Raw genomic sequence first — 27,944 nt, 5'->3', positions numbered from 1 at the left:
CCCAAGTCTTTCCCAGCCGTTCCAAGCCATGTGCCCCATCCACGTGGCCCAGTTGACTACTCGTAAGGCAAACCTAGTCAATCACTTGTCCTAGCAATATCTTAACATCGCCTGCTGCTCGATGGTCAATACCCTTCAGTGTGGTGAACACAAGTCTTCAAGGGCTTCATTCACGCCCAAAACTGTACTCAAACCTTTGCTCTCAAGACATTCCCAACGGCCGCTATTCTAGCAGCAAACAGACTTCCAACGCCTAACAAAGTTATCACAGCCGCCCAGATCTGCGCCCAGATATACTTTCCACCAGACACGTCGAGGATCGCGCCAGCGATAGGAGGCCCTGCTAAGGAAGCCACACCCACAATTGTCGCGACCATTCCGAAGCGTGCTCCCATCTTCGTGGGGTCTACAGTCAGACTCGCCAGGGCAGGTGTAAAGACGCCTTGTACGAAACCGTTTGCGATGCCGAAGAAGACACTAAGGACGTAAAGCCCAGGACTTGTGTGGACTCCAATCCATGCAAAGTACATACCACTCACAACCACGTTGCTGATGATGAACATATTTATCGAGCCCAGATAGCGCCCAGCTATGAATCCGGAGAGAACGCGACTGGGTATTCCTGACGAGTTCAGAATCAGCAGCAAGGAGACAGATTCAGTGAAAGAAAGCCCAATGACCTCGCGGGCAAAGACATTCATCTGTAAGCGAATCAGCATTCAGTCTCATCTCTAGGGCCAGGAGAGCATGACTTACATAGAAGAGACTGAAGTAAAGAGACAGGAACACGAAGAAGCTCCCGATAGCGAAACACGTATAGGACCGTTCTTTAAAGGCACCCCACTCGATCAAAGGACCCTTCTTCCTAGGCGCCAGCCGCGGTCTCATCAGCGCAATCGCAATAACACCAAGTATCAGCATCATCAAGGCCTGGCACCTCACAGCCCACGCAAAGCCCACATGTGGCATTGTGTAATTCAGCAGAATAGGAAATGTAACAGAGCCGAGGCCTGTCCCAGTGGTAACAATGGAGAGCGCTAGAGTCTTGCGCCTCTTAAAGTACGAGCCGACGATGGTGATCCCCGGCATAAACATGATGCCCATCCCGAGTCCGGTGCATAAGCCCTGTGCAAGGAAGATTTGCCAGTATGCGTGGCAGAAACTGGTCAGAAATGTCCCCATCACGGCCATGAATAGGCCGACGATGACGGCGTGACGGGTGTAGCCTGCGTCGGCTAGGCGGCCCGATAGCGCGCAGATGCCGAAAGTGAGAAAGATCTGGATCGAGCCTATCCATGATGCCTGAGATGAGGGGAGGCTGAGGGTGGTGGTGTAGTAGAGCTGGTAGACACCGTATGAGGAGGGGTAACCCCAGGCGATTTGGTTGATCAAGTGTGAGGCTAGGACTTGCAACCAGGCTGTGGTGCCTCCATCTGGATATGTGAATCCCTCTTCCTCTTCCTCGACGATTGAACTTTGTCGGGAATTGGTGTAATTGAGCGGGGGATCTGCTTCAGGGTCTGGCATTGATGATTGCGGCTGTTGCAAACCAAGGGTCTGCTTTTCTTGAGGATCTGACATGACGCTAGGCGCACCTCAAGATTTGGTCGTGGTACAACAAACAATACGAAGCTGACTTTCAATGGCACACACGGAGAAATGGGGTTGAAGCTGGATGTTGTTGAATTGGGAGAGACGCCTGACTGCATTCGGATGGTTTCAGTGGCTCTATGAAATAGGAAAGAAACGATTGGGTGACTCACAAACCATCTAGCAAATACTCGGATTCTGTAATTCATCACCGGTGTTATCTCCTGGCCGGCACGAAGCGCCGGGCAAGGTTTCCCGCGCTTGGCACACCAATCTTGAACCAACTCTTCCGACTGAGACATGAGTCACGTAGACGGTGTGGAGAATATTGATCCCCCCTTGATTGTAGTTATCTGTATCTCCGACGAGGAATTGGGGTAACAAAGATAAGGAGTTGGTTCGTTGCCCACTTTATCATTGATTCTCATTCAAGCCATACGTGCTCTACGAAAGCGTAGCATATGTGAGCTGCGAGTACATTGAGAAACTGCGCTTACTCCTTGGTGCAATGGAAAATGTATCAAGTACAACGTAAACCATCCTATCGAAGTTGTATCTCTAACAAGACTGGGAACTGTTTCCGTTGTATGTCCAAGTGCAAATCGTATTTTTGCGTCGAATATTAGCATCCCTAAAGTTGCTCCTATGCACGCGTTGTGATGATAACTCTTTTGTACCGACGGATCGCGTACGGCCCCTTTTTGGTGCGAACCTGTAACACGACATGCCACTCCTCCCCATCCGTCGCAGAGCCGGCCTCAGTTGGCGGTGAGATGCTTACCTTTGGTCCAAGTGTGACATTTGCAAAGCCAGCCTCATTCAAAGAGTAAATACCATCCGTTCCGAGTGGAGGCGTGAGTGGCAGAATTGTGAGTGAAGGTTGGACGCCGAAGCCCTGAGGTGGCGGGTACCCAAACCACTCAAAGTCGAGTTGGCTCGTTTCTCCAGGGTGGTCGGCATCACATGTACTAGCAGCGTCGAGAATGATTGATCCATTGAGACTAAGGTCGAATCTCACAACTTCGGTGCCTATCGAGCCATTGATGCTCAGTTGAGGTGGATGCGCTACAGCACTCACACTGTTGTTTAGTGTCCATTGCATACGAGCGGCGAAATCGTCTTGCATGGCATCTCTCCAGCGCCAGATTGTTGCTTGGCTGCTCCGGTATTGACTTCCCGAAGGAAGTGATACGCTATCTGGTGCGTTGCCATACCAGTTGAAATCATCTACTTCAGACACCCTGGTGTAACGGCCTCCCCAGCTTCCCAAGTTAGGCATATCGGGAACCGAGAGGCCATTCGAGATCAACCAAAGGAAGCTGGGCGAGTCGCCCTCCATTCCATATAGAATCTGAGGATAAATGCTCCCGAGAGGCCCGACTCGAATGTTCTCATCGGCCCAAGCATTCTTGATCTTGGTAGTATTCGCAAAACCATTGTCATCAGTGTTGATGCCGACCCATGTTGCACCTTCAAACTCGTTGAATCCATTGATGCTGGTGATGTAAAAGATATCGGGCCATCGTGCTTGGATCCATGAGCCGGTGCCATCCTGGTCAGAGATGGCATAAACTCGAAGCCGTGACCTCAAACGTGCAGCATCTTCCGAAGACTGGTCGGTCTCGATCTGCTTAAGAGCTTGTGCCAGTGTGCCTGCGCCGCCCCAGAGACTAACATAAAGTGGTTCCGAGGACTCTTGGAGCTTTTCGATTAGTTGCTTCGCCCCTTCGCTGAGAGATGTGTTCAGCGCTTCCATTCCGTAGACCTAGACTCACAAAGTCAGCTCACGTCAAGCTTAACGAGAGATGATTCGCAGATTCTAATACTTACTTTTGGCCCAGATGACACCAATGGCAAGAGGACATCCGAGCTGCTGTACTGGAACGTCTGCGAAACATGATGGTTGAGATTACCCACAACGGTGCCATATACTTGTAGGATTCTGGTCATCTCTTCCGGGTGTGTCTCGTTTTTCAAGAACGTTGATGTAGTTGCGCAAAGCCCGCGGATATCCAGTTGATTCGAGTACAAGAGTAAGCGGATGAGTGACATGGAGTCGTCGGGTTCGTTGAGGATGTCAGAGAAGATGAAGACTCTAGGCTTAGTCACACCTTGGATCCCATTGGATGTGTTCCCGGCATTGAAGCTGGCCTCGCATTGTATGGATTCTGCACTGACTGGCGATGTCAGAAGATGACTCCAAAGCAGAAGAGGGAGTCCAACAAGCAAGTGCCAAAATGCTGCCATGCTGCTTCGGTTTTACGATGGAGTCTCTCAGTCGTGGCGAAACACCAGGAACAAAGCACAGATCAACTGAAGTCATAAAAGGAGGCGGCATGTCCCTTTTCAAGCGATCGAGTGCCTCCCTTCGAGCCCTCCTAGCTTACACCGACAACACGTCGCACCTCAGGCTGAATGATCCCTCCGTGTTTACACTTTCTGTTTTGGGAAACACCGATGTAGTCAGTTCGAGAAGTGCTTACGATGCCCCGATCCGTGCCATTCAGAATGTTACGTTGCCAACGTGGAGACTGCGGGGATTCCGGGGTAGCTGTGCCGGGGTGACATCGTTTTCTCGTCCTCATCATTGCATTGGAAAATCCGAGTTTGCGTTGCAGGCAGAAGTACATGTTTACTCAAGGCACTATTATCGAACAACGAGCTGTTTGATGTATCACTATCGCTGCTCACCAGTATGTACTCAGAACATGACGTTAGAGCCCGGGTTTTCCGAGATCCAGAATAATCCCCGACAAGAACGCGAGTGGGAGCCGAGCGGATCGGAGCATAGGTACCGCCTCTACCAGCGTTGAGCCTGGAAGGCTTACTGACTCTGGTTGCTTTCACCCAGCGAATTGGAGATTTTAGTTCCATCAACCAACAAGAGTACTATCTTTAAGCTACCCCAAATGCCATTGAACTTTCTTCCTGAGATGACAACTCAAATTTTCGCACCTGAAAGACACAAGTTAACTCTCAATGATCCGTCGCTGACATCGTGACTTCCAAGGACGCAAAGCTCAGGGTGATATTGCCTCAGCCGTTCGGAAATAACATGGATCTGTTTAGCCTTGGTGGCTCAGTGGTAAAGCGTCTCACTCGTATGATCTACGTAATGAGAAGATCGGGCGTTCGATTCGCCCTCGAGGCAGATCTTTTGCTATCTCGACTCGGACAATTCATTTTTGGAAGTAATAACGCATGAACAGTCCGTGGGAACACATCACTGAGGTGTCTTTAGGTCCGTCTACGCGCTGGTCGTGAGCTAAGTGCAGTTTGAACCGATTCTTTCCACCAATCCGACATCATCATTTTCCCCATTCAGTCTTTGCTAATCAGATGATTGAAGAAGTCCCCAAGGAAAAGTGCCGACCTCTTCGGGTAGCGCGTCTTTTCAGGACTCTCGTAGTCGATCCACGTCGCTCCGAACCTGTCCGAGAACCCTGCCGCCCACTCCCAGTTGTCCGTAAACGTCCATCCAAAGTAGGACTTGATAACAACACCTTCTTGCGAAGCCTTTGCCACCTCTGTAAGGTAACTTTTGAAGAAGTCAACGCGGAATGGGTCCTCGAGAATATCGTTAGGGCCCTTGGGTTTCCAATCATGCTCGCCTTGCGCCGTTGTCCCGTTTTCCGTAATGTAGATGGGTACATGGTACCGATTCCAGATCCATCGCAGCAACTTTGCCCATCCCCACGGCGTCGTGCGTAACCAGTAGGTATCGCTCATCGGCCCGCGCAGCACACCCTCCTTGTTTTCGTCAAACTGCTCAATGTTGCCCTTGTGGTCGTTGATGTCGGCCGGACCGTCGCGGTGCTTGACGTAGAACGCAGAGTACGAATTCATACCGTAGACTTCGGAGCTACCTAGCACAAGCTTGCTCTCCTCGGGCGTGAACCGTGGCAGTCTGTCGCCGAGTTGCGCGCGCATGGACTCCGGGTAGTCACCGGTCTTATACAATGGGTCGGCGAACCACGCAATCTCGAATTCCTGGGCCCTCTGCGCGGCCTCGACGTCGAGCGGGTCCGATGCGTCCCAGGGCTCAGACCAGTTTCCGTGCAACGTGATCATGATCTTGCCCTTTTGTTTTGGCTTGAATTCCTTTTTGTACATGTCGGCCACGTAGGCGTGGGAGATGAGCTCGGTATGCGCGACGATGAAGGGCTCGGTGGAAGAGTCGCCCTCTTCATTCAGCTCGCGGAAGCTGGAACGGGCTGGGGCGTGCACTCCGGCGGCGTAGCCCGCGAGGGTGTAGACACCGGGCTCATTGTAGGTGATCCAGTCTTTGACTCGATCGCCAAAGCGCTCGAAGCAGACGCGAGCGTATCGAACAAAGTCGGGCGTGTACTTTTCCTTGTCCAACATACCACCATACCGATCCTCGAGGGCTTGCGGGGTGTCCCAATGGAAGAGCGTAACGTACGGGGTGATACCGTTGGCGAGTAACTCATCAATCAGGCGGTTGTAGTATGCGATGCCGTCTTCGTTGACGGGGTCGTCTTTGCCGCCGAGTGGAATAATGCGCGACCATGAGAGAGAGAAGCGATAGCCGCTGACGCCGTATCTCTTCATGAGTGCGACGTCTGTCTTGTAGAGGTCGTAGGAGCGCACAGCATCGTCGCCTGTGCTTCCATCTTTCACCTTTCCTGGAGTATGCGCAAATTTGTCCCAGATAGACTCGCCCTTGCCATCCTTGTTCCAGGCACCCTCAACTTGAGCAGCGGCCGTGGCAAAGCCCCAGGTAAAGTCGGCGGGCAGAGCGCCCTTGATGGACTCGTCAAACTCGAATTGGGAAGCCATTAATGATATTCGGGTGGTGTATGAGATTGCTCACGATCTCACTGTTCACTTAACCACCGAACGTAAAACATCATTAATACACTGAACGTCGACCATCTTCAACCCCGCTTCACGATCATGTGCTGATAGCTCCAATGATTCTACAGATGCAGTGCCGTCGGAAATCACAAAAGGGACATCCTTGCGGCGGGATGAGATGACAATGATTCGTGGAGGGGAACCATGTCGGTCACAGCTCCCCCGACAGCGGGCGATCAGATGAACGGTCCCAAAGATGGGGTTCCCACTGAGCCCCGACAGGGTCCATCATACCTTACATTTAATGAGGGACTCTTGAGAGATGTGGCCGCCGTTATTCGAACTTGCAATTGAACAAGCCACCCGAAGACAGAAGACCTTGAGTATTTCTCGACTTTCCCTATTGATATATGTCATCGAAATCTTGCCAATCTTTGATTTCCATGTATTATTCTTGCATGGTCAATTGCCACAAGTATTAACATCACACATGCGAATTCCACCCAGCGTCCATATCCGCAAGCTCCATCCGCAAATCCGGGCCGTGGATCCATACTGGCACGGACTCTTCCAAGAGGCGATGAATGACAATTAAAAGTTGGGAACTCCGTTACTTAGTATTGGGTACTTAGGTAAATGCATCTGCTATCTCGAAGTCCTAGACCAATAGGCGATAGCTTACGCCTTGGACTGTCTTCATCTCCTCATGCCATGACTGGACCCATTTTTTAAAGACCAGTGGCTTCAGGCTCGGGCGTCGCAGTGGAGGATGCAATTGGGTCTCCGAAATCAGGATCAATCTCGTCCTGCGACGGCGTATCATCGCCACAATCCGTACCATCTGGACCAACGCCAGTGAAGAAGGTATCGCTGTAAGCCGAGTCGAGAGTCCCTTGGAAGTTGGCGTCGCTGAAAGGAACTCTGGTGTGCTCATATCGGATGCCATTCAGCTGCTCTTTCGCTGCAGCTGGGAGGCGATCCCAGGCGACCAGAGGGGGGCTCAAGGCTCCTTCGGGACCATTTGCAGAAGGGATAAGAGGAACCCCGGCATCGTATGCTAGAATAGGGCGTGTTGCTGTCGCTGAGTTCTCCCAGCTGACGAACAGGGTGTTGGTGTTGTGTGTGGTATCGAATGCGCCTTGTGGGTTCGTAGAGTACGCGACGCCGCGAGGCGAAAAGTTTGCAATATCGTCGGGACACTTATCGACGGTGAGCCAAACGACGGCTGTGATCCAGTGATGCTTGTGCTGCTCGTCGTTACCCTGCACTTTGGGTAGGTAGTAGCTGTAGATGATGCCCGTCCGGTCATGGGATTTTCCGATTCGTGTGTAAGTCTGACCAGTTTGGCCAAAGTCGCGGCAATCGCCGCCGGCTTTACCTGTTGGCTTCAAACCAGCACTATCATTCGAGCTTTGTCAGACATTCGATCTATGTCGCTTGGCTCTTAAGAGCTGGATCTCATATGTCCTAAGGGTTATTCTGACTTACCTAGCAGCACCATCAGCGTCGACCGCTGCGTACGGGACACATCCGTGCCATAATTGGATTAGAGGCTTGAAGGTCATCTGGACCTCTCCATCGAGATCATAGCCAGGGGCTTCCGCAATGGGGACGACTTTGTCGTGATTCGCCCATTTGTCGTTTACCGCAACGTCGCCATCGCGCTTCCAGTGTGTATGTGAAGTTTCTGCGCTAGCAAAGTCCAACGAAGATACGAGAAGAGATAGGAGAGATGCTCGAAGTGACATCTTGAGACGATTTTAATAAGAAAACCTGAGAATGCACCGCAGAAGATGTGATGTCTGATACCCTTTGCTGTTATTTAGGAAGATCGAAGTGCAAAGATTTAAAGAGTCTTATAGTCGACTGGTTCATCCATGGCGATCTTCTAAAGAGACTGACAGGTAGTGAAGAACGTTCTTCCGAAGTCGTGTTATTCTGCCAAAACAACGAGCCAGAGATGACAATGTTTGGTCGATGAGAACCATCCCTCCAACGGAGAAGACCGTGAAGCATAATTGAGTAGATTTAATGAGAGGATAATGATGAATATCTGAACTATATCAAAGTACGGCGTGACCTACTGAGCCTCATTATCTACTGTATCCAAGATTTCGCTTGAAATTCATTGCGGCTACGAATGTACAGCCGGGATCGCGGCACACGCCGAAAGCTTCCTAGGCGACACCGAGAACCAAGTCAATGGAGGCTACCTTGGCAGTCCCTCGGTTTCATTTACTTATGGTCTTGGTTCTATTAATGTTTACGTTTACCAAGCAACATACCTGGTCCCAAATCATACTCAAGCAATGAAGCGGTCGAACACAATACCATTACCCGTTCTTGACAACAGAGAGGTAGATGAAATTCTACTTCATAGCGATTAATTTTCCTAAACATGCAAGATGAACCCTGATTAGTGATTTAACCGTCAAAGTCCGCTTACCTTTCTCGCATCCATCCCGACCGACTCAGGATGTTTAGTGGTGAACCCGAGGAAAAGGCTAATAGAGGAGCCAAGGTATGACCAAAAGAGTCATGCTGTTCCTGGCGATAATCCCGGAGATTTTTGTCTTCCGTTGGAATAAAGAAGTCAATCTCGAGACACGCCCATGTACTGCGTACCGAAGTCGTATGATCCCACTCCAGGGTTTGCCATGTGAGCATCAAGCAGGATGCCGCTGGGGCCTACCTTACCATGGATACCCCTCAATAGTAGTATGGTTTGATGAACACACTAGGCTGCGAGAGATTTTCTTCCAGAAACAACGTAAGAAAAATAGTCTAATAATAATCCAATGATACAAGTCAGCTACATATACGTGCATAACTAAAAGCCGTACTTGCCTTGGCCGTACGGTGTCGAACATTACCATTCACTTTCGTACTTCAATGCCTAGGCAAAACTATTCTCTGGGGTCCACACTATTTTCTGGTTAAGAGTCTGCTCGGTCAGATTGAGGCAACTTAGGAATTCTAGGATTGGGAAGGAGTACCGTCGGTCTCGCGAATAATGTTTTCTCCATGAGTGGAGCTTCCACTCTAGAACTTAGGAAAGAGAGGTGTTCGTGCCGCTTAGGTAACGTAAAGATGCCGAGCTGATTGGCAATAGTTAAGGTGCAATCAATGTCGGAATCCAACGTTGTGAAGGTGCCTGCATTCTCGGCGAATTTCTCGTTGGTTTGATCCTTGTTCTGTTCCTTAAATCCCGTCGGGAACAGATTGCTCCGTGGCAACCCATACGCCCGAAGTACCCGGGACTTTCGGGTTGACGCTTTGACTTACGGAATCGTCAAGGAGGCTCTTGGACGGCGACTCTGTTCTTTTGTTGTTTTGTGACTCGAGTCATTCAGTGACATGAATCCTTATTAAGTATTGCTAAGAATGCCGTCAATATAATGCCGGTGGCTCCATCTCGTGGGATCTCTCGCTTCAAACAGAAATATAGCACTTATGAGAACTACTTCATCAATTTGTGTTGGCCATTGTGAGAATTGATTGTCGAAGGGTCTTTCTCGAATCTGGAAATTGCCTTCAACTTAGACAGCATCTCTTCGGTGGAATTTATCTAGGTTTTTGACGTCTAAAACCACCAAAGGGATGAATATCTTGGCTACGGGATGGCCGAGGATGAGGATTTTCGATCTCATAAGCTTTGGTATTGCGCAGAATGAGAGACTATTAGCTCAAAATGTCTCACGTATAAATAACTTGCAACTTCAATTCTCTGTCGTATGGTCAAACAACACCATCCCATCTCCAGCATACCAAGTGTCTTTGGAGACATTCACAATGAGGTTTCTGCAACTTCTCGCCTACTGCGTCGCCGCCTCCGGTTTGGCTCTTCCGAAGTTTGACACAGACCTCGTAGTACGCGCTCCAGGCGACTTAGCTACTACGGAAAGCATCGCATTCGACGCCGACGGCATCTTATTCCGCGACTCTAGTGCGGCATGGATAGAGGCCGAAAAGGTCGTTGGCACCCTGAGGCACAACACATACTACTATTTCATGTCCTGCAACAAGGCGTATCCTGGCCAAAAGGGCATGACTCCTTCTCAGCAGTACACCATTGATCAGACAGGCTGTCTACATACTGGTCTGATCATTGGAAAGACTGCTGTCTTCCAGAAGAAGTTCAAGGCCAGCTATCTCCACGTCAGGCGTCTGGCAGACAATCCCAACACATGGACTCAGACTAGACACGATTGGGACGAAGTCAAGAGAATGCAGCGGTAAGATTTCCTCCAAGATACATTTCGGTAGAAGGATACGATGATATGTACTAAATCTGCTCTCATCAAAGTATCGATTACGGTGGTACTACGACATCGTCCAAGGGCAATCTCGATAGGGTTGTGAGAAAGGGTATGGCTGTTCCTATGATGAACTTGACGAGACACAAATGCTAACATATATTGGCTGTAGGTGAGGAGTGGATTGCATTATCTGGCGGCCAGTACTCTGCCGACTGGAACTGCTTGGCCTACTACCGTTTCATGGCCTCGAAGCTCTGAAAGTAGGCTTCAGTTTTTCTTCGAGAACATGAGTCAAGCTCCAAACAGAAGGTTGTTTATCAGAGTGAACTACTAGCTGTCGCGTGAATCCTGATCTTTCTGCCATCCGTTAGTCGTCAGGTAGAATGGAGTATAATAACTATTCTGAAGCATTTGAGATTGACCTGTTCGAATCTCAAGTACCGTGCCTTGCCCATCTCCAGGCGGCGCTACATTAGATTAAGGATATGAACCTTCCGCGTTGTTCAAAATTGAAACAACATGGGTTCCCTACCCAATGTGATTGGCGGTCAAGTTCACGTAATCGCAAGAGCTTTCAGCAGAAAGGCAGCATTCTGTAAACAGGACCAGGGTACTTATCGAAGCAGTGAGAATTTGTTGGCTAATCAGCTAACGATTCTTACATATTTTATAACTTTTATTACCTGTTATTTGATCCTAATGGACTTGGAATTAACCAGTCAAAAGTGTTTAATAAGGCAAAGCGAAAAGCAGGTAACTACAGTGACCTCGATTCCAAGATACTCGGACTTCTTGCGTCTTGTTTCCAATCGTTGTCATTCAGATGGTGGTCCAAGACACACTGGATGAGGCGACGTTTCAAATGCAGCTTGGAGTGATTTGATGATCCGATTAGCAGCAATATGGCTCCATCCCTTTTGCTCATGGAAGGGTTCATGAGAGTACGCCTGCAAGCTAGGCAGACAACGTAGCACGAATAGAGCCAATTCTTGGCAAGGTGACGGTAGCTCACGAAAGATGACTCTATCGTGACTTTCTTCGTGACTTTCTTCGTGACTTTGTGCGAGCCTTTTGTTGGGGTCCAAAAGCGAAGTGCCTCCACTGGCTAGGAAAAGGTCAAACTCAGTCTCTTCAAAAACTTTATTATGACTTGTGTAGCCGAAATAGCCCAAAGGAGTAGAGTTTGACGTGGTATTTGCTACTGCTTCCTGTCCGAGGCTGGGACCGGTCTCAATACCGAGTTCGGCAGCTAAATCCGGCGTATGTATGTGTCTCCAGTTGCGGTTTTGACGGGTATATGCAGTTGAGCTTAGTTCGTGCTCTCTGGCAGCGATTGCATATTGGCTGTGAGCGGTCGCAAGCAAGCTCGGGTGCACAGCGGCAACGACGCACTACGAGAGCAACAATCAAAACCTCTATCAAAGTGGCAAGCCTAAGGATGCGGTCGTAGTGGACGCTGGAGCTGAGTGGAACTGCTATGGCGCCGACATTGTGAGCTTGTCTTCCTTACCTTTCTCCTGAATCCGACTAACACAAGACAGACTCGAACTCTTCCTATCTCTGGCAGATTTACACGCGAATCACGCGCGATCTATGATATCGTGCTGAACATGCAAGAACAATGCATTGCAGAATTGAAGGAAGGTGTGGTGTGGGATGATCTGCATGTATTGGCACACAAAGTTGCGATTGATGGTCTCCTAGCCCTTGGGATCTTGAAAGGGGACAAGGATGAGATTCTGAGAGAAAGAGTCAGCACTGCTTGCATGCCCCACGGACTGGGCCATTTTCTGGGCATGGACACACATGATACCGGAGGTCAATGCGACATGACTGATAACAATCTCGATCCCATGTTCAAGTACTTGAGAGTCAGAAGACTTCTACCTGCGGGATGCATTGTCACGGTGGAACCAAGCGTGAGTTCCATTCCCAACTCCAGATTTCTTACAGAACTACGAAGTTTCCTTTCTCTGAAGCTAACACAATTAGATACGCTTTAACGAACATGTGATTCGGCCTCTTCCCCGTGATAAAAGACTCTCAAAATTCATTGAAGAAAAGGTATTGAACCAAAGTTGGGATGTTGGGGGCGTAAGGTGAGTTCTCAACAACTCCCAATAGAACCTCGCGATGTTGAAACTGCCTCTTAGTATCGAAGATGACCTTCTAGCCACGGAGTCTGGCAGCATGAACTTAACAGATGTACCCAAAGATGGAGAGAATCTTGTCAGGAGTGGCTGCAGACTCGTGACCAGCCTTTGCCACTTAGCTTCGAGATCAAATGATCTAATCATTTCAATCTTAGAACAGACTCATGTGGATTCAAGTACTAGTTGATGTCGGGCGAATGCCGGGAGAGTTCCGGGGCCCGAAAAGTCCGCAGTGGATCTGTGTCGCCGGGTCCACCTTCGGAGCCGTTCAGGCTCGGAACTCTAAAAGTTCCAGCGGAGGAGGCGCACCGAGGATGTTCGAACATCCCATCAGTGACTTCAGAATCGCCCAAGAAGGCCCTGGGGTATACAGAATTAAGCTCAGGCTCGCGGGAAACGGGTATGTAAGGCGGATCCGTTTTCCATAAAATCGCGCTTTGCACTCTTGCGAGAACGTAACTATGACTATTTGCACAACTTTAACAGCTTCATTGATGGAGGTATGAGTAAGAAACTGTGTGCTGGCCTTTGTTGAGCCAATGACCCTGTGGCCGGTGTAGTATGCAAAACCAATAAAATTCATTTCTTTACGCCTGGTATCTTAGCCCGAGTTACAGTCATTCTACTCATTATAACAGAAGGAACCACCACCAAGTCCTCTTTGATACAATCGACTTGTGGACATGACCAAGTCGTAAATGCCGTGTCTAAACTAGCCGAGGCTAACCGAAACCCTTCCACCAACGATTTATGCGTATCTCTGGTCCATCTCATAACGGGCTGCGTTCGGGTCGTAGGTCTTGTTGGGTTCGTTGGAGGCATACCCTCCAGTGTAACCAGTGCTTGGGTTGGCGGGAGCGTAGTTCCCGCGGGGCAGTGTGCCCTTGCGGAACTTGTGGTAGATGACGCTAGCATAAATGAGGAGACCAACGAAGGAAGCGCTGCAGAACCGAGGTTAATTTGTCATTCAATGGAAAAAAAGTCAGTTCGTTGGAAGCTGCTTACAGAATGACGATTGCGATAATGAAGGTAAATGCGCCGCCAGCACCGATGATGGTGAGGATGAACAAAATGACCCAGACCAGAGTTTGGATGACGTTGGAGACGAGGAAGAATTTCGGGCTGAGCGTGCGTCGGGAGCGCTTGACGATGCAGACGATGTCGAGAATCAAGCAGATAAGAATGATAACCATAATGACACAGAGGACACCAATGACCCAGCTTGCTGTTCTGTTGTCGTCGCCGTAGTCGTTCAGAGTCTCCTTATTAGAGGCCGCGAGGGCGATAGTTCCGGCGTAGAGAACGATCTCAAGAACCATGATCGCGATTCGAATGACCCAGAAGGGAATCAAGACGCGCTTGAGGAACGGCGAGCTATCGCCGATGATGTATGCTTGAGTCATTTTGTCGGTGTTCGTAGTTGACGTGTTGTAGGTATCTGGTCGATTGCCGGGAGGATTGTGTGTATTATCGTCAAGTGAACACGAGACCAGTCTTCAGTTTCTAGACGTAAGGTATTCGATGACAACAATAACGCATTGCCAAATGTCGTGAGAGACTCTTGCGCCTTAAGTAAAATTTGACGATGACCACGGCACTCGAAGGATTAAACCCCTTGGACCAACAGCGCCGCACTTGCGTCTCGCTTACAGTTGAAATGTCTTATTTGCGTTGGACCGGCGCGCCACAGCCCCTATTGTTTTGGTCGCCTTGGTCCTTGGCGACACAGCCCTAATTAGACTCTACAGGCCTGCAAAGTAACCTTAAGATAGTCCAACACGCCCAGCAGCTCCCCCAAACATACTCTAAGTGGCTGGAATTGCCCTGTGTTGCCTGTTTCATGGGGCCGAAAGCAAGGTGAATCCTGACTGCCAGGGATCTCGGCTGACAACAAGCGCCTGTTGGTGCGTCCCCAAGTGGCATAGCCCCGGATCAGCTCGTAGATCCCTGGCTTCTTTGCGTCTTTTACAGTTTTACCACCTATTCTCTGAGTACCTTGTTATCGAAGAAAGTTAATTCTTTCTAAGTTATAAGTATAAGAATATAGTTTTAATAAAATAATATAGTACTTACTTAGTACTTAAATTAAGATACTTTTTTAAGCTCGCTATAAGAGAAAGATAATTATACTATTAACTACCTACTATCGAGGTTCGTAACGCTATAGCTTTAACTATAATAGCTTCGCCCGTAATAAGCGAAAAGTCTAATTATAAGTCCCTTAAAAGCCTCTCCTTAAGGGCTATAAGAGCCTCCGAGTTAAGTTAAAATACTTATTAAGATACTAATAACTAAACTAACCCTACGATAACGGCCTTAATAAAGAAACTAAGAGACGAACTAAGAAATAACACTAAAATCCTTACTAACGTTAAATACGATTTATAAAACGTAGTAACGCGGCCGCAAAGTATTAGTAATATATTTTATACTAAGAAGATTATTATTAGTATTAACGAGATAAATAGGGCCGTGTTAATATAATACCTCGGCTTCCTCCTATAACTCGAGGACTATAGTTTTAAATAGTATTAGAAATCTATTAAAAAGCTCTCTTGAGTGCTCTAGTATATCTATTATTATTTTTATAATAGTAAGACTCCCGGCGCCTACGCACGAGCGTAAGTTACTTACCTCTAGATAATAGTACTAGCCTATTAATAAGCTATCGAAACTACGATTCTAGCGATCCCTTAACGAGGGAGAGGGTAAAATAGAGGAAAGGATAGGTAAAAAAAGGGTTAAGGTTAAACAGTGCGGAATTCGAGGGCAGGGTAGCGTCTACATGTACTGCGGCAATCCTCTAGTAATGCAAAACGATGGAGTTAAACAGTGTACCACCTATTCTCGACAACCAGCACACCAAAGTTCCCGATCTCGGGGGGGCCTAGCAAATGTCGCTGCCTGTGGTGGAGATCCTCTGGCCTGTTGGGCTGACAGGGTGTGAGACTGTACGACTGTGCCCCTCGTACCATTCCTAGACCGTCATTCGCAGATCTCTGTATGAAGTCATTTCCATGCCGCACCGCTAACCGCCGAGACTTGAAAGAAGCCATTACGAGATTTGTTTTGGGAGCTGCGGCACTGCGAAAATGGGGCCGATTTTAGCTCGGGCTACCTGCACGATTTCCATTCCTTGACCCTGCGCCCGAAATTGCTAACGGCAGCGCCGTTTTGGGTCTCCTCCTCAGGCAGTCACGATGTCTTGGTGAGGCGCGATGCGTCGCACACGATCTTATGGTAAAATACGCCATGGCACTGTTTAGTTTCCGATCATGACAGTGGCGTCAGCTACATTGGCAAAGCGGGAAGTGGTGAGATTTGTCCTCATGAAGAGCGACGCTGTAACATCCGGGCGATACTATGCGCCTCTCGAAAATTGAGATTTTAATCTTCATTCTGGGATGAAGCGAAGCAATGATCGAGCTGAGAGCCTAGCAGTCGCTCCACCAGAAAAGAGAATGGGAATGTTCCATAGGGGTATCCCCTAATCTACTTCGCCGTCCATACACAAGGCGAGCAGGGGTTGATCTCTTCTCGGGCACGCGTGAGGAAGCCAGCTAGTGAGCCAGTGGTCCCAGTAGCCCACCTTAGCTAAAAGCCATACGAACGGATGGCTTGACTGAAGCCACCCAAATGCCAACAGAACCTTAATTATTATTTCCCTAAAAATCTCCTCTTGAAGGTCGCTCAGCCCTGTTTGCCTGGCCCACGTTCAATACCTAGTTCTATTGCATCCTCATTAGTTGGACAGTCGCACTTGCTTGAATGGAAAGTGAATCACCTCGCTCAACATGAAGCGATCTCGAATCCATCGGGACATTGAGTTCGTGTGCACATTTACATAACGTCCCGGTTGAGAAGCGCCAAAAATGTGATCGATCGGCTTGAGCCAGGGTTGAGATCTTGGCAGTATCTTACCTCAGCCACGAACTCGTGGCTAACACCGATCCTCCCCGACGTACTGGGGCTGGGTATCTGGAGTCAACAGAGTACGAAAATTTGAGAGCTACCGTGAATGACGGCATCTCACCTGCCCAAAAGGATCGATACGGACAAGGCAATTGGGCCACTGCATTGTGAGAAGTCTCTCAGCGCTAGATTCACTGACTCAGGAGGTGATCTTCTGATGTGAAATCTCTACGAGTCTATTGTTTGCAACATCCGTCTAGACCATGAAGGTTGAGACATGGGACTCAGTATTGCCTCAAGCGTACAGAGAAACCACATCATCGATGGGCTCCGTGAGAAACAAACCTTGAGGAAATGGGACGCAAAAATGTCGAGATCACCGCCATTTGATGGCTTTAGATTGGTGTGATATGAGGATTTGGAGACTTCATTGATCTAGAATGGATCACATTGAATGCTTCCTTGTCATCACTTATCAAGTCGGCGATTCGATGGATGTGTGCTCAGAGATTACCCATACATGCTGCTGTCACAAAAAGCGGGCCCACTCAATGTGGGCAGCATTAACCACATCCATATCTCGTGACAGCTGCTTACGTCGTAAACAGGTGCAGTGAGACCCGCCATCGCACAACCCATACACGAATCAAAACAACCCAAATGTCGGCCGAGTCCTGGGCCAACCAACCGATTATTGACTCTCATGTCATCCTACCAATCCAGGAAACAAACTCGCTCTCACCTCCATTTGCTTTGTGCAGAAATGTCCACGTTTCCTGTCAGTCAGACTTGGCTACGTCCTGCATCTCATCTTTGTCAGCGCTACAGTCAGATACCGAGAACGTCATTGGTGCATTGATTTTCCGTCGAACGCCAAATGTGATGGGCAGTGGAGATCCATCAATGGCTTCTCGTCAATGTAAGCGCTACAGGTTGCGGTTTTTGCTCCGTGCAACACAGTACCAGTCCAAACCAACGGGAGTAGAAGTATTTAAGACGCCTCAGTATCAGTCGTTCAATATTGCCTAAGAACTGTGACCTTCAAAGCTCCATGTCTTTTGTTACTCATACTTCACAATGTCTTCACCAAAATTCCAGATCCCGCCAGAGTTCGAATCAAAACTCCGCCATGTCGAACCTCTCGACTCGCGCTCCGATCAGGAGATTCTTAAGTCTTTAAAAAGCCCTCTACCAGTCACTTCAGAAAAGAACATCTGGGCCTTTTGGGATTCTGGCCTCGACAACCTTCCAAGCTGGGGCCAGCGCAACATCATCAACTGGGCTCGACTCTGCGGTCCGGAATGGGCGATTCGCGTTTTGGATGACGTCCCAGACTCTCCAAACAATGCCTTAAACTGGGTCAAGGAAGACCAACTACCCGAGGCCTATATTGCACACAAGATGGATGGGCCCCGTGTGCGGACTGGTCCCCACAGTGCAGACTTCCTTCGCGGTATTTGTCTTTACCAATATGGCGGTGCTTGGGTGGATGTGGGCACCATCCTCGTTCGGTCTATAGACTATCTCTGCTGGAAGAAACTTGAGGACCCAAACAGCCCTTACCAGGTTTCCGCCCCTTGGATGTACTCGAACGTCGTAGCCAACCATTTCATTGCAAGTCGCAAAGGTGACATGTTCATCAAACACTGGTAAGTGCGAATCAGTATCGGAGCTCAACAATAAGGCACGACTGTGACTTCGTTTGAGGGGGAGAGCTAATTCGCTATCAAGGCACGATGTTTTCATGGAGATTTGGAAGGGCCGCAACAGCTCCGATGGCATTTTCGAAAACCCTCTCGTCTCCTTCGCACAAGACATGAACGCCGATGCAGTCGAAGCTCGGAACTTCAAATGGAATTGGAGCGCTCCTCTCCCAAAGGTACTGGAGTACATTGCTCAAATCGTGTGCTGGATCAGAGTTGCTGCGGTTAAAGAGCCTAACGGCGGCTTTGATGGCGTCGATTACTTCGACAAGAAAATCCTTCTCCACGACTCGCTGTACGAAGACTGGCCGGCAGAAGCCATCATCGGTTGGAATGGTGAGGACCTCTTCGACCTCTTCTCAGTCCGACTGGATGCCGATCCAGAGTCTGAAGAATACAAGAAGGCTTATAACGTCGTATGGACGATCTTGACTACATCGACTATGCAGAAGGTCACCCACGCCGCAGGCATGACCGCGACCAACGCATTGGGGACTTTGTGGGACATGAAAGAGAATGAGAACAGGGACCGTGAACCTGGAACTTTTGCAGAGTTGCTGCGGTATGGAAGCGTTCATTTTGAACAAAATCGAGAGATTGAGTATATCACGCCGCCGAAGGCTGATTTTGTGTTGGAGAAGGGTGTACTCGAGCCATGAGGGTGTTTTTAGATTTATCAGGCTATTTCAGTAGGAGAACGGTCGGTTTCCTACAGCGCAATATTAGTTGAGACTAACTACAAGATTCAATTAAAGTAGAAGGAGTCATTCTGGGCCCCTTCATAAACTGTGTGATGATCATGGAAATTTGACAAAAGATTAATCACCTAATGAAAATGCATGTCGGCGTAATATGCGTCCCACGAAAACCAATCGAATGTCGCATCAAACGGTCTTTTTCGACCTCGCAAATCGGCTGTGGATGAAACTTCAGGGCCGCTGCTTGCAGATCCGAGAATCTGTCGCGATTCAAGCCCCAGAGATGGCCCAGATGTGAAAATGTCAGCCGGCAGCCAGTTGAGGAAATTTCCGATGTCTAGCCCATCCCCCAAAGTGAAGTCATCAAGAGTGCCTTGTGAGAGGCCGGGGAGGCTATCTCCTGCTGCCACTTCCTCGACATTCGTTTCAGCCCGACTTTGTAGTGGGAGCCATGAGGAATCAAGGGTTTTGTTAATGGTTGCATGGCGATGTCGTATGTGTCTCCGAGCTAGTTCGAGGAACACAAACGCTACATTCTCCAAACGAGAGCATAAAACCGCGAGAAGCTGCATCTGATCTCTCATGCTCGAAAAATAGGAAACAGTTGTAGCAAGGAGACCAAGGTCATGGTCGATTGTCGCTGAGGCTTGGAACGTGGAGCTCTGGACTAGGTTCTCGAACACGACGAAGAATGGTATGAAAGGATAGTACAATAGATGCCTGTTGCCTTTGTTAGAAGGGATCATGAACGTAGGTTCGAGATCCGCTGAAAAAGTCTTACCAAACAACTCCGTTATAAACGGAAGACCAATTAGAGACAATTGAAGGTAGTATGAATAGAGCCTCTCTTGCGCACTCTAAACGTTGATTGGAGGAAGGCTTGTCCCCTTTGAGAAGAACAATCACGACATGGAGGTACTGGAATCTCAGACTATTGAGGCCCAAGGACATTTCCTTCAACTGAGTCGGCTCAAGGAGGGGCCTATCTGCGTCCATTATTTTATCCAAAATCTGTAATTTGCACAGCGTAAGTGGAAGGAAGTGATTCGACGCGGATGTAATTTCATCCTTTCATTGACGTACCTTTTTCGTTTGATTGGACCATTCTTCGAGCTGCAGCTTGATAGTCTCCCTCGAGGGTGGCGAAGAACCTGGGGCCAGCGTATCGACGACTGAGCCCATGATCCTGGCTAACTCAATACCCCTGATGAAGAAGTGTGCTCCAAACTCAGACGGACGAGCAGCCGGTGGTGCACTGCTGAAATCCGAATCGAGATGTGGTTGGAACTTGAGCAGATAGCTGAAATCAGGCAATGGAACCTCTTGGTAGAGTTTCATCGGAAGGAACGGGGATCGACCAAATGCAAGGGCACACGACTTATCCAATACGAAAAGAAGCCAAAACATCGAGAGACTTCGCTGATAGGTTTCAACATCTCTAGGCGTTGGCAAATGTAAGCCGAGAGCCTCTGCTTGGCGACAAGCATGGCCGACCAGCATCCACGACAAGTTCGGAGAGGCGTAGTCCTCGCCATGAACAGCCAGCAGAGCTAATGCTTGGACATTAACTTGTCGTGGTTCCAAGAATATGCGGCTGTCGTTCAAGGCGATCCGCATGTTCTGGCGAAATCTCGCAGCTTCTTCTCCATGGTTTTGTTTCTCTGGAGAAACTTGAGCTAACATAATGTAGTTGAAATAGACCAACCAAGCCTTCTGAGAGACTTTATCAGGATTGAAGACTATCTGCTTCAGAAGCTCCTCTGAAGGTGTGACAAAGAATGGCTCGCCTTTTGGCGCGTGTTCTAAAAAGGCTAGAAACGTCAATGTCTATCAGCACACGGCCCGGTCGTGGGATCAAGGACCTAAGACTTACTTCCAATAAGCTTGTAGCCTATGGCTCTGGAAGGTACATGGAGCCCTGACATATGTGAGTTATGCCCGGGCTCAAGTGTCGCGGTAGTCAGGGACGTTGATAGAAACTGGAGCTCAGACTGAGCGTCCGCCTCTTGCCGAGACGAAGGACCAGGTATTCCAGGCGTGGACCGGAGGTTTTCAGTTGCCTCTCTAACAAAAGAGAAAGAATGAGACTCGCCAATGAACAGCTTCGGAACCCGAGAATCGGTTTGGCTGCTCGTCTGGTTGGCCCGCGACGGCGTCTGAGCATCGCTTTCCGATTCCTTCTCGGATGCAGCTCGCAAGACAGCCTTTTCCACCAACGAAGCTAAACGGTCAAGTTTGTGTTCTATGCTGCAAAGTCGAGATTCTACCGTGAGATCAATTTGTGTGACTGCTGGCTGAGGCGTTGGCTCGTTGCTCTGAGTTCCTGGTTGTCCTTGGGTTGGCACCGAACTAGGCTGGCTTTGAGTTGGGGCAGGCTTAAGGCGATCGCGAGAATAGTTGCAAGGCCCAGGCCATGGAAGGCATGCACTGCACTTTGGCAGTTCCCTGGAGCACCTTTGTCTGTTAGTCTAGACACAAAGTTTTCATCTCTTCGGAACATGTTGCTAGCAATAAGTCGGACTAGTAATAGAAGTACCTGAACTTCTTCTGCCGGCAATAATCACACTAGAAGATGTCGAGTCTGTCAGTGAGAAGCCACCGATGACGATGGATCGGTATTTTGGAGGCTCACTGCAAAACGAGCCACCTGAGTGCCTTGCACAGGATTGTTACTTGAGTTCATCGTAATCGGTCTTGAAAGGGACGCGGCTATGAATCCCGTAACAAGTAGGATTCATCCAATGAAATTTGAAAGCGGAGAACGAGTCGACTGATCAGTAATGATAACCTTCTCATGAATTGTGGTGGTGCTGACAAGTACGATAGAAGTGGTGAGGGATGGTCGCTAACAGTGAACTTATTTCCCGAACAAGGTATGATGCTGACACTCCGACTTCAGCCAATCAACGAGCAGAATTTCGGACAATGTCCGCCTTGCCCAATCTTCCATGGCAATAATCCTCCGGAATACCTCCGGGGTCAACCAATCACATCGGGAGCGTTAGACACTGTTTGCTTTTAGCGCATCCAACCCGGAGAAATCACGATATCCGTGAGTAAAGCGAAGGTCCGACTAAGTAAACCAGTAGCTCAGCTCTGCTTGAATGCTGGATGGGAATATAGCTTGTGGCACTTGAAACAATGGAAGAGTATAAGATGAAGGGAAAAACTAGTCTTCTTCGTCCTTTGAGCTCGTGTTCTGCCGGAATCAAAGTGGACACACTGCTCCTTCTAGCACAACTCAGACTAAGATCGTTCGCAATCCAATGCAACTTTATCGAACACGCTATATCGAAGTCATTACCAGTAAACACTAGATGGAATCCATGTATCAAGGCGATATATCACCAAACACGCGAAGGACGCCAGATACCCAAGATATGGCCCGAATTTCAGCCTCCATCGCAATTATTGGTGCTGGACCCTGCGGTCTGACATTCGCACGCTTACTGGAGAAGAACAACATAGACTTTGTGGTCTTTGAGAAAGACGTCGACTCGACTCCCACGCCGATGTACCAGGGTGGAACCCTTGATCTTCATGGCCCCTCCGGACAGCAGGCGCTCAGAAGTGCAGGACTCTTCGAAAGGTTCAGTAAACTCGCGCGGTGGGATGCTACGAAGTTTGTTGTTCAGGACTCAACGTGCACAATGAAAGCCGAGTTCGGTCAGGATCGCGACGCTCCTGAGATTGACCGTTTCCAATTGCGTCAACTTCTGTTGGACTCGATTCCATCTCATAAGGTGCGATGGGGGCATGGCGTCAGGACAATTGAGAAGGGCTCAGGCTCGGATTGGGTTATCAAATTCACGAACGGCACCTCTGCATCCGGGTTCCAGCTCATTGTTGGCGCTGACGGTGCGTGGAGCAAAGTTAGGCCTTTGGTGAGTAATTCTTGCGTATGCCATATCGCTTTTATATCAGCTCTCTAACATCACGTAGCTCACTACGGCACGGCCTGAATACTCTGGGAAGATGTTCATCGAGGGTCGGCTGTCGCACAACAACCCAAGTTATTCTGCCGCACTGGAACTGTCAGGAACCGGAAATATGATGGCTTTGGGAAACGGACGAACAGTCTCGGTGCAACAGGTGTCCGATCGGTCGTATCGAGTCTACGTGGGCTTGGTGGCCCCGGAGAACCTGACAAACACCACACTCGATATGGCTGATACAGAGGCCACACGACAAAAGCTTCTTTCTTCGCCACAGTTCTTTGCGGATTTTGCTCCCGAACTACAAAACTTCATTTCCAACGCCGAAGGTCCTTTTCGGCCCTGGCATCTTTACCGCATGCCCGTATCCTCCGTCAACTGGGATCGTGTTCCAGGTATAACTCTTCTTGGCGACGCCGCGCATGTGTCGACACCATTCGTAGGTGAAGGGGTCAACATGGCCATGTATGACGCCCTCAAGCTCGCCGAGAGCATCGTCAAGCACGGGGTTGCTGTTCTTACTGAGAAAGCGCAGCGCGCATCTAAACTTGAGGAAGCCATCAAAGAGTACGAAACGGAAATGTTTGGCCGCGCTCAAGACTTTATCAAGCGCTGCATCATGAGTGAGGAGGTATTCTTTGCTGAGGACGGAGCTCAGCAGTTCGTCAACATGATCAGCCAAGCTGTCGAATTCCAGCATCAAGGACTCTTTAGAGAAGAGAAGTGAGCCCGTGCTAGACGTGTGCTGTGCTGAGCAACTGATCAACATCTGTCTGTATTTTGGGGCTTAAGTCAACGTGTTGGAGGTGACCCCAGATAGAACCAATAACTTTTCCGCTCTTCTTTTCACGCTACTAGTAACCTCAAGTTTCTTTATATTTTACCCCTCACCCTAGACTCTGACAGCGCTGGGCACCGGTTCTCGTAGGAATCTTTCCAGAATATGCTACGCTAGTCGTGTGTTTTCAGATATTGACTGGAGTCAAATTGAATAAACACAGGCAGCTTTCAAAGATCCTGACAACGAGTGGGGACGCAGTATCTGAAACTAGACTGCGTGAACAGGTGTGGCGTTCACAAGGAGGCGTGGAGTTTTCGGCCGAAATCTGTCCGGGATTGACTTCTTGGTAAGATCGAGCGCAGCAGCCAGCAAGGTGGGCGGCGACCCTCAATAGTCGATCAAAAGAATGAACAAGGATTACGGATTGATGAAATGCCCGTCGGATAGATAGTTTCCCGATATTTGTCTTAAAATGGTTCAAGTTTATATAACGGCAAAGCCCTCAAGATCTGAGTTCGCCCAATAAGTGATTCAAGCTCTATGCTTAACTTCGATTAACTTCATTCAACTTTGGAAATACCAACAATTATCATGAGTACCATCGTCGTCGCAGGAGGAACTCGTGGGATCGGTCGAGCTATTGCTGAGGCTATCAATCGCAAGGGTGGCTACCGCGTCAAGATACTGAGCAGATCTGTAAGCTTTTACTACTATCGGCCAAGCTCGGCAAATGGGTTAGATGCTAAGTTGATTCAGGCCAATCCGGCTCTTCAAGAGGAGACGGGCATTGAGGTCATTCAAGTTGACTACAACAGCGTCTCAGAGTTAACAAAGGTCTTCGACGACAACGAAGTCGACACAGTAATCTCAACCCTGTTCGTGACTTCAGATGGCTCTCCTCAGGTGAACATGATACGTGCCGCCGAAGCCTGCGTCCATACGAGGAGATTTATTCCAAGCGTGTGGGGAATTCCATACTCAAGAGAGTAAGTCATACATATCTATCTCGTGTTTGCAACCACTCCCCCGAAAGGAATCCCGACCTTGAGGACAGCATGTCTGACAAAGGTCTTCTAGTCAAGTAACCGAGAGGCAGATGACTATCGGTCAATCGAAGCTCGATGCAGTGGAAGACCTCGAAAATTCCTCTCTGGAGTACACTTTGTATTACGTCGGCTACTTCCTAGACTTTTGGGGGTACCCACGGGTTAAAACATACCAGATACAAAATATTATCGTTGTCGACATCGAGAACAACAGGGCCGCCATTCCTGGCAAAGGTGATACCCCCGTTACCTTCACGCATACCTTAGATGTCGCGGAATTTGTGGTAGCAAGCTTAGAGCTCCCCAAGTGGGAAAGGGAGAGTTATGTTATCGGGGAGAATGTGACGTGGAACGAATTTCTGCGAATCGCGGAGGAGGTCAAAGGTAAACAAGTGAACTATCAATGATGCTTTCTCATGGTCATGTAAAATTGCTTACACACTCTTTCTTTAGGCGTCAAGTTTGAAGTAACCTACGACGATATCGACTTTCTCAAATCTGGGAAGATCACCGAGTTGCCATCTCATCCATCCCTGTACGGTGTGATGCCAAAAGATCAACTTCAGGCACTTTTCGCCACCTTTGGTATCTGGTTCGAAGAAGGGCTATATCATCTGGAGCCGGGAACAACTCTCAATCAGTTGTTTCCAGGTATCAAGGCGCGAACTGTCAGAGAAGTCATCCAGGCTGGATGGGGTCAGAAGAGCTGAAGGTGGCAGAGACTAGTAATATGTTGTCTTGCTTCATCTTTCTACTAGGCGGTCCGATGAACATAAACCTTTTCAGAGGTTCAAAAGTGGACACATGATATGATGCGGGAATCTTGCCTACTCTGTTAAGGTTTGAGGATCTATTCGCCTGAATCTTGTACCACGAGGCCTTGCGAAATTTGATTCGACATCAATTAGGTAAAATTGAATCTGAACTACCTTATTCCCAAGCTTATTTCTTCAATTCCATGCACCAAAGGGCCAGTCTGAGGAACATAGAGATTAGTGATACAGCCGAGACACGGATGAATTTTTCACCATTTGGGTGATGGGTGATTAGTGATCACCAGGTCCTCGCTGAGTGGAGCCATCTCAAGACGATTCCCGAACAAAAGGAAGTAGAGGCATAACAGCGTCACGGGCTGGGAGAAAGGTCGATAGGGAATAAATTATTGTAGAGAATCTGCGAGAATTTAAGTCACAGCAGCAGCCTTGGACTCAAAGAGATTTATAGGAATTACAACTTTATCACCTCAAAATGTGACTGTAGGATACAAATGTAATACAGTATTATCGAGCCAGGTTCTTCGTTCTCCGTGACTGCATGAACTACAAAACTTTGTCGCTTAGACCTTCTCCGTACCCTCCGCAAAACCAATCTCGACATGTTTAACGCCATCCTTTCCAATGGTTGTTGTCGTATCCATGGTCGGTCCGTCAAAAAGGAGAGCAATTTCTTCCAAAGAAGGGCCCTTGGTCTCTGGGTAAACAAACCACAAGACGATAATCTCGATAAGAACCCAAGGGATGAAGATGGTGTAGAATTTCCAAGCCAATTTGTCAAGACCAATGGGGACAACGTAGGTTGAAATGAGAGAGAAGCATGTGGAGAACAGCTGGAAACAAGCTGTACCGCGCATACGGAGGCTGTAAGGAAGAATCTCGGTGATGTACAATACCAAGTTGCCATTGAGACCCAGGTTGTAGGCAGGAGAAAAGAGGTAGAGAAACGCAACGACTGCTCCACCAGCGGCCTTATTTGACTCGTTGTTTGCAAAGACGGCACTGCCAGCCGTGATGCAAATCAGGCAGACAAAAACGGCGGACAGGGAGCTGATGAACAGTGTTTTGCGACCAAGTTTGCCAGGAAGTGTCGCAAAGTACAGCGCAGAAAGCCAAGAGAGGATCTGTTGGGTGGCATTGATGAGCGTCTGTTCCATGGAAGACTTTAACCCCACGGAAGATAGAATGCTGCTCAAGTAGTACGAGACGAAGGCGTTACCACTCATCTGGGCTATACACGAAGTCCAGAGAATGATAAATAGTCGCTTGCGGTTTCCAGGCGTCCTGATGAGCTCGAGGTAATTCTGGATCCAGCTGCCTCGGTCGATTGTACGCTCGTATGCGAGAGTGCTCTGGATTTCTTCATATTCAAACTGGACAAGCGCGTCATGTTCGTCACCTTCGGCATGGTACTTGGCCAAGAAAGCCAAAGTCTCCTCGTTGCGATCCTTAGAAGCGAGCCAACGCGGACTCTCCGGAACGAAATACAAACCCAGAAGCTGGATGATAGATGGAAGACCCTGGATGGCCGATGGAATGCGCCACGACCATGTCGAATCGATGCGAAAGCTCGCAAAGGTTGTCCATGCCGCCACAATGGCACCGAGAGAGTATGAGGTGTTGAATAGCGCGGTTGCGGTGGCCCTGTGTGCCGGGTGGGCAATCTCTGTGATCAACGGGGCGCCTGAAGCTCCAAGAAATACGGTGCCGCATCCGAGAATACCACGAGCGACGACGAACATGGCGAGGTTCTGAGCTGAGGCTTGGACTGAGGAGCCGATGATGCATAGAGTTGCACCGCATGCCAGACCAATCTTACGACCAAATCTATCGCTGACGAAAGAGAGAAACGGGATAGCGCAGAGACCTCCGATAGGATAGGCAGCGTTGAAGAGACCAAGGGTGGAACCTTTGGGTTCTCCAAAGTAGTTTCGCCAGTTCTCGACCGACTGCAGGCCGTTCATCATGGACCCGTCAAAACTAGACGTCTTTTGTAAGCATACGATGCCACCGAGGGTCCGAAATAGCGTGCTCATACCCTTGGGTGAAGATGGACAGCATTGGAAATGCAAGAAGCAAATTCAGAGTACAAAGATTCTTGGACTTCCACCATATTTTCGGGTCTACCGCGCCCTCTGGCATAGTGGTGACGAACGAAGTTTCGACATTGCTGCCGGGTCCCATGTTGATTCTACTGGATTATGAACGACTTTGTGAGTGTTGTTGGTTTGAGAGTGTTTGTTCGAGTTGGCGAAAGCTGCAAAAGGCTCTAGAGA

The 27,944-nt window shown here is 48.9% G+C and overlaps 12 protein-coding genes across 12 annotated transcripts; 5 read left to right on the top strand and 7 right to left on the bottom strand.

Moving 5' to 3' along the window:
- Positions 1–188: 188 nt before the first annotated feature.
- CCOS01_12624 (major facilitator superfamily transporter) lies at positions 189–1,581 on the bottom strand (the record flags this gene model as incomplete). Its single annotated transcript, XM_060460772.1, has 2 exons — positions 189–701; positions 757–1,581. The coding sequence occupies 2 exons, from the start codon at positions 1,579–1,581 to the stop codon at positions 189–191; spliced, it is 1,338 nt and encodes a 445-aa protein (XP_060308820.1).
- A 652-nt stretch (positions 1,582–2,233) lies between these two features.
- Positions 2,234–3,837, bottom strand: CCOS01_12623 (uncharacterized protein; the record flags this gene model as incomplete). Its single annotated transcript, XM_060460771.1, has 2 exons — positions 2,234–3,355; positions 3,421–3,837. The coding sequence occupies 2 exons, from the start codon at positions 3,835–3,837 to the stop codon at positions 2,234–2,236; spliced, it is 1,539 nt and encodes a 512-aa protein (XP_060308819.1).
- Positions 3,838–4,911: 1,074 nt separating this feature from the next.
- CCOS01_12622 (beta-glucosidase) lies at positions 4,912–6,390 on the bottom strand (the record flags this gene model as incomplete). Its single annotated transcript, XM_060460770.1, has 1 exon — positions 4,912–6,390. The coding sequence occupies one exon, from the start codon at positions 6,388–6,390 to the stop codon at positions 4,912–4,914; it is 1,479 nt and encodes a 492-aa protein (XP_060308818.1).
- Positions 6,391–7,136: 746 nt separating this feature from the next.
- Positions 7,137–8,156, bottom strand: CCOS01_12621 (necrosis inducing protein; the record flags this gene model as incomplete). Its single annotated transcript, XM_060460769.1, has 2 exons — positions 7,137–7,806; positions 7,897–8,156. The coding sequence occupies 2 exons, from the start codon at positions 8,154–8,156 to the stop codon at positions 7,137–7,139; spliced, it is 930 nt and encodes a 309-aa protein (XP_060308817.1).
- A 2,044-nt stretch (positions 8,157–10,200) lies between these two features.
- Positions 10,201–10,925, top strand: CCOS01_12620 (uncharacterized protein; the record flags this gene model as incomplete). The annotated part of the gene is made up of 3 exons (XM_060460768.1): positions 10,201–10,643; positions 10,715–10,776; positions 10,837–10,925. 3 exons carry the CDS (start codon positions 10,201–10,203, stop codon positions 10,923–10,925), a joined length of 594 nt encoding a protein of 197 aa, XP_060308816.1.
- Positions 10,926–12,277: 1,352 nt separating this feature from the next.
- Positions 12,278–13,007, top strand: CCOS01_12619 (xaa-Pro dipeptidase; the record flags this gene model as incomplete). Its single annotated transcript, XM_060460767.1, has 3 exons — positions 12,278–12,586; positions 12,660–12,766; positions 12,821–13,007. 3 exons carry the CDS (start codon positions 12,278–12,280, stop codon positions 13,005–13,007), a joined length of 603 nt encoding a protein of 200 aa, XP_060308815.1.
- Positions 13,008–13,568: 561 nt separating this feature from the next.
- On the bottom strand, positions 13,569–14,223 carry CCOS01_12618 (uncharacterized protein; the record flags this gene model as incomplete). The annotated part of the gene is made up of 2 exons (XM_060460766.1): positions 13,569–13,761; positions 13,826–14,223. 2 exons carry the CDS (start codon positions 14,221–14,223, stop codon positions 13,569–13,571), a joined length of 591 nt encoding a protein of 196 aa, XP_060308814.1.
- Positions 14,224–17,809: 3,586 nt separating this feature from the next.
- Positions 17,810–19,094, top strand: CCOS01_12617 (capsule polysaccharide biosynthesis protein; the record flags this gene model as incomplete). The annotated part of the gene is made up of 2 exons (XM_060460765.1): positions 17,810–18,381; positions 18,464–19,094. The coding sequence occupies 2 exons, from the start codon at positions 17,810–17,812 to the stop codon at positions 19,092–19,094; spliced, it is 1,203 nt and encodes a 400-aa protein (XP_060308813.1).
- Positions 19,095–19,261: 167 nt separating this feature from the next.
- Positions 19,262–21,816, bottom strand: CCOS01_12616 (uncharacterized protein; the record flags this gene model as incomplete). The annotated part of the gene is made up of 5 exons (XM_060460764.1): positions 19,262–19,853; positions 19,915–20,144; positions 20,217–20,944; positions 21,007–21,593; positions 21,740–21,816. 5 exons carry the CDS (start codon positions 21,814–21,816, stop codon positions 19,262–19,264), a joined length of 2,214 nt encoding a protein of 737 aa, XP_060308812.1.
- Positions 21,817–22,513: 697 nt separating this feature from the next.
- On the top strand, positions 22,514–23,795 carry CCOS01_12615 (uncharacterized protein; the record flags this gene model as incomplete). The annotated part of the gene is made up of 2 exons (XM_060460763.1): positions 22,514–23,017; positions 23,076–23,795. 2 exons carry the CDS (start codon positions 22,514–22,516, stop codon positions 23,793–23,795), a joined length of 1,224 nt encoding a protein of 407 aa, XP_060308811.1.
- Positions 23,796–24,440: 645 nt separating this feature from the next.
- Positions 24,441–25,605, top strand: CCOS01_12614 (uncharacterized protein; the record flags this gene model as incomplete). Its single annotated transcript, XM_060460762.1, has 3 exons — positions 24,441–24,835; positions 24,927–25,279; positions 25,349–25,605. 3 exons carry the CDS (start codon positions 24,441–24,443, stop codon positions 25,603–25,605), a joined length of 1,005 nt encoding a protein of 334 aa, XP_060308810.1.
- A 626-nt stretch (positions 25,606–26,231) lies between these two features.
- CCOS01_12613 (lactose permease) lies at positions 26,232–27,852 on the bottom strand (the record flags this gene model as incomplete). Its single annotated transcript, XM_060460761.1, has 2 exons — positions 26,232–27,648; positions 27,707–27,852. The coding sequence occupies 2 exons, from the start codon at positions 27,850–27,852 to the stop codon at positions 26,232–26,234; spliced, it is 1,563 nt and encodes a 520-aa protein (XP_060308809.1).
- Between the last annotated feature and the right edge of the window lie 92 nt (positions 27,853–27,944).

This window comes from Colletotrichum costaricense, assembly GCF_030867565.1.
Source record: "Colletotrichum costaricense strain IMI 309622 chromosome Unknown Scaffold_15.1, whole genome shotgun sequence".
NCBI classification, from domain to species: domain Eukaryota; kingdom Fungi; phylum Ascomycota; class Sordariomycetes; order Glomerellales; family Glomerellaceae; genus Colletotrichum; species Colletotrichum costaricense.
This window is presented reverse-complemented; position numbering and strand designations above follow the sequence as displayed.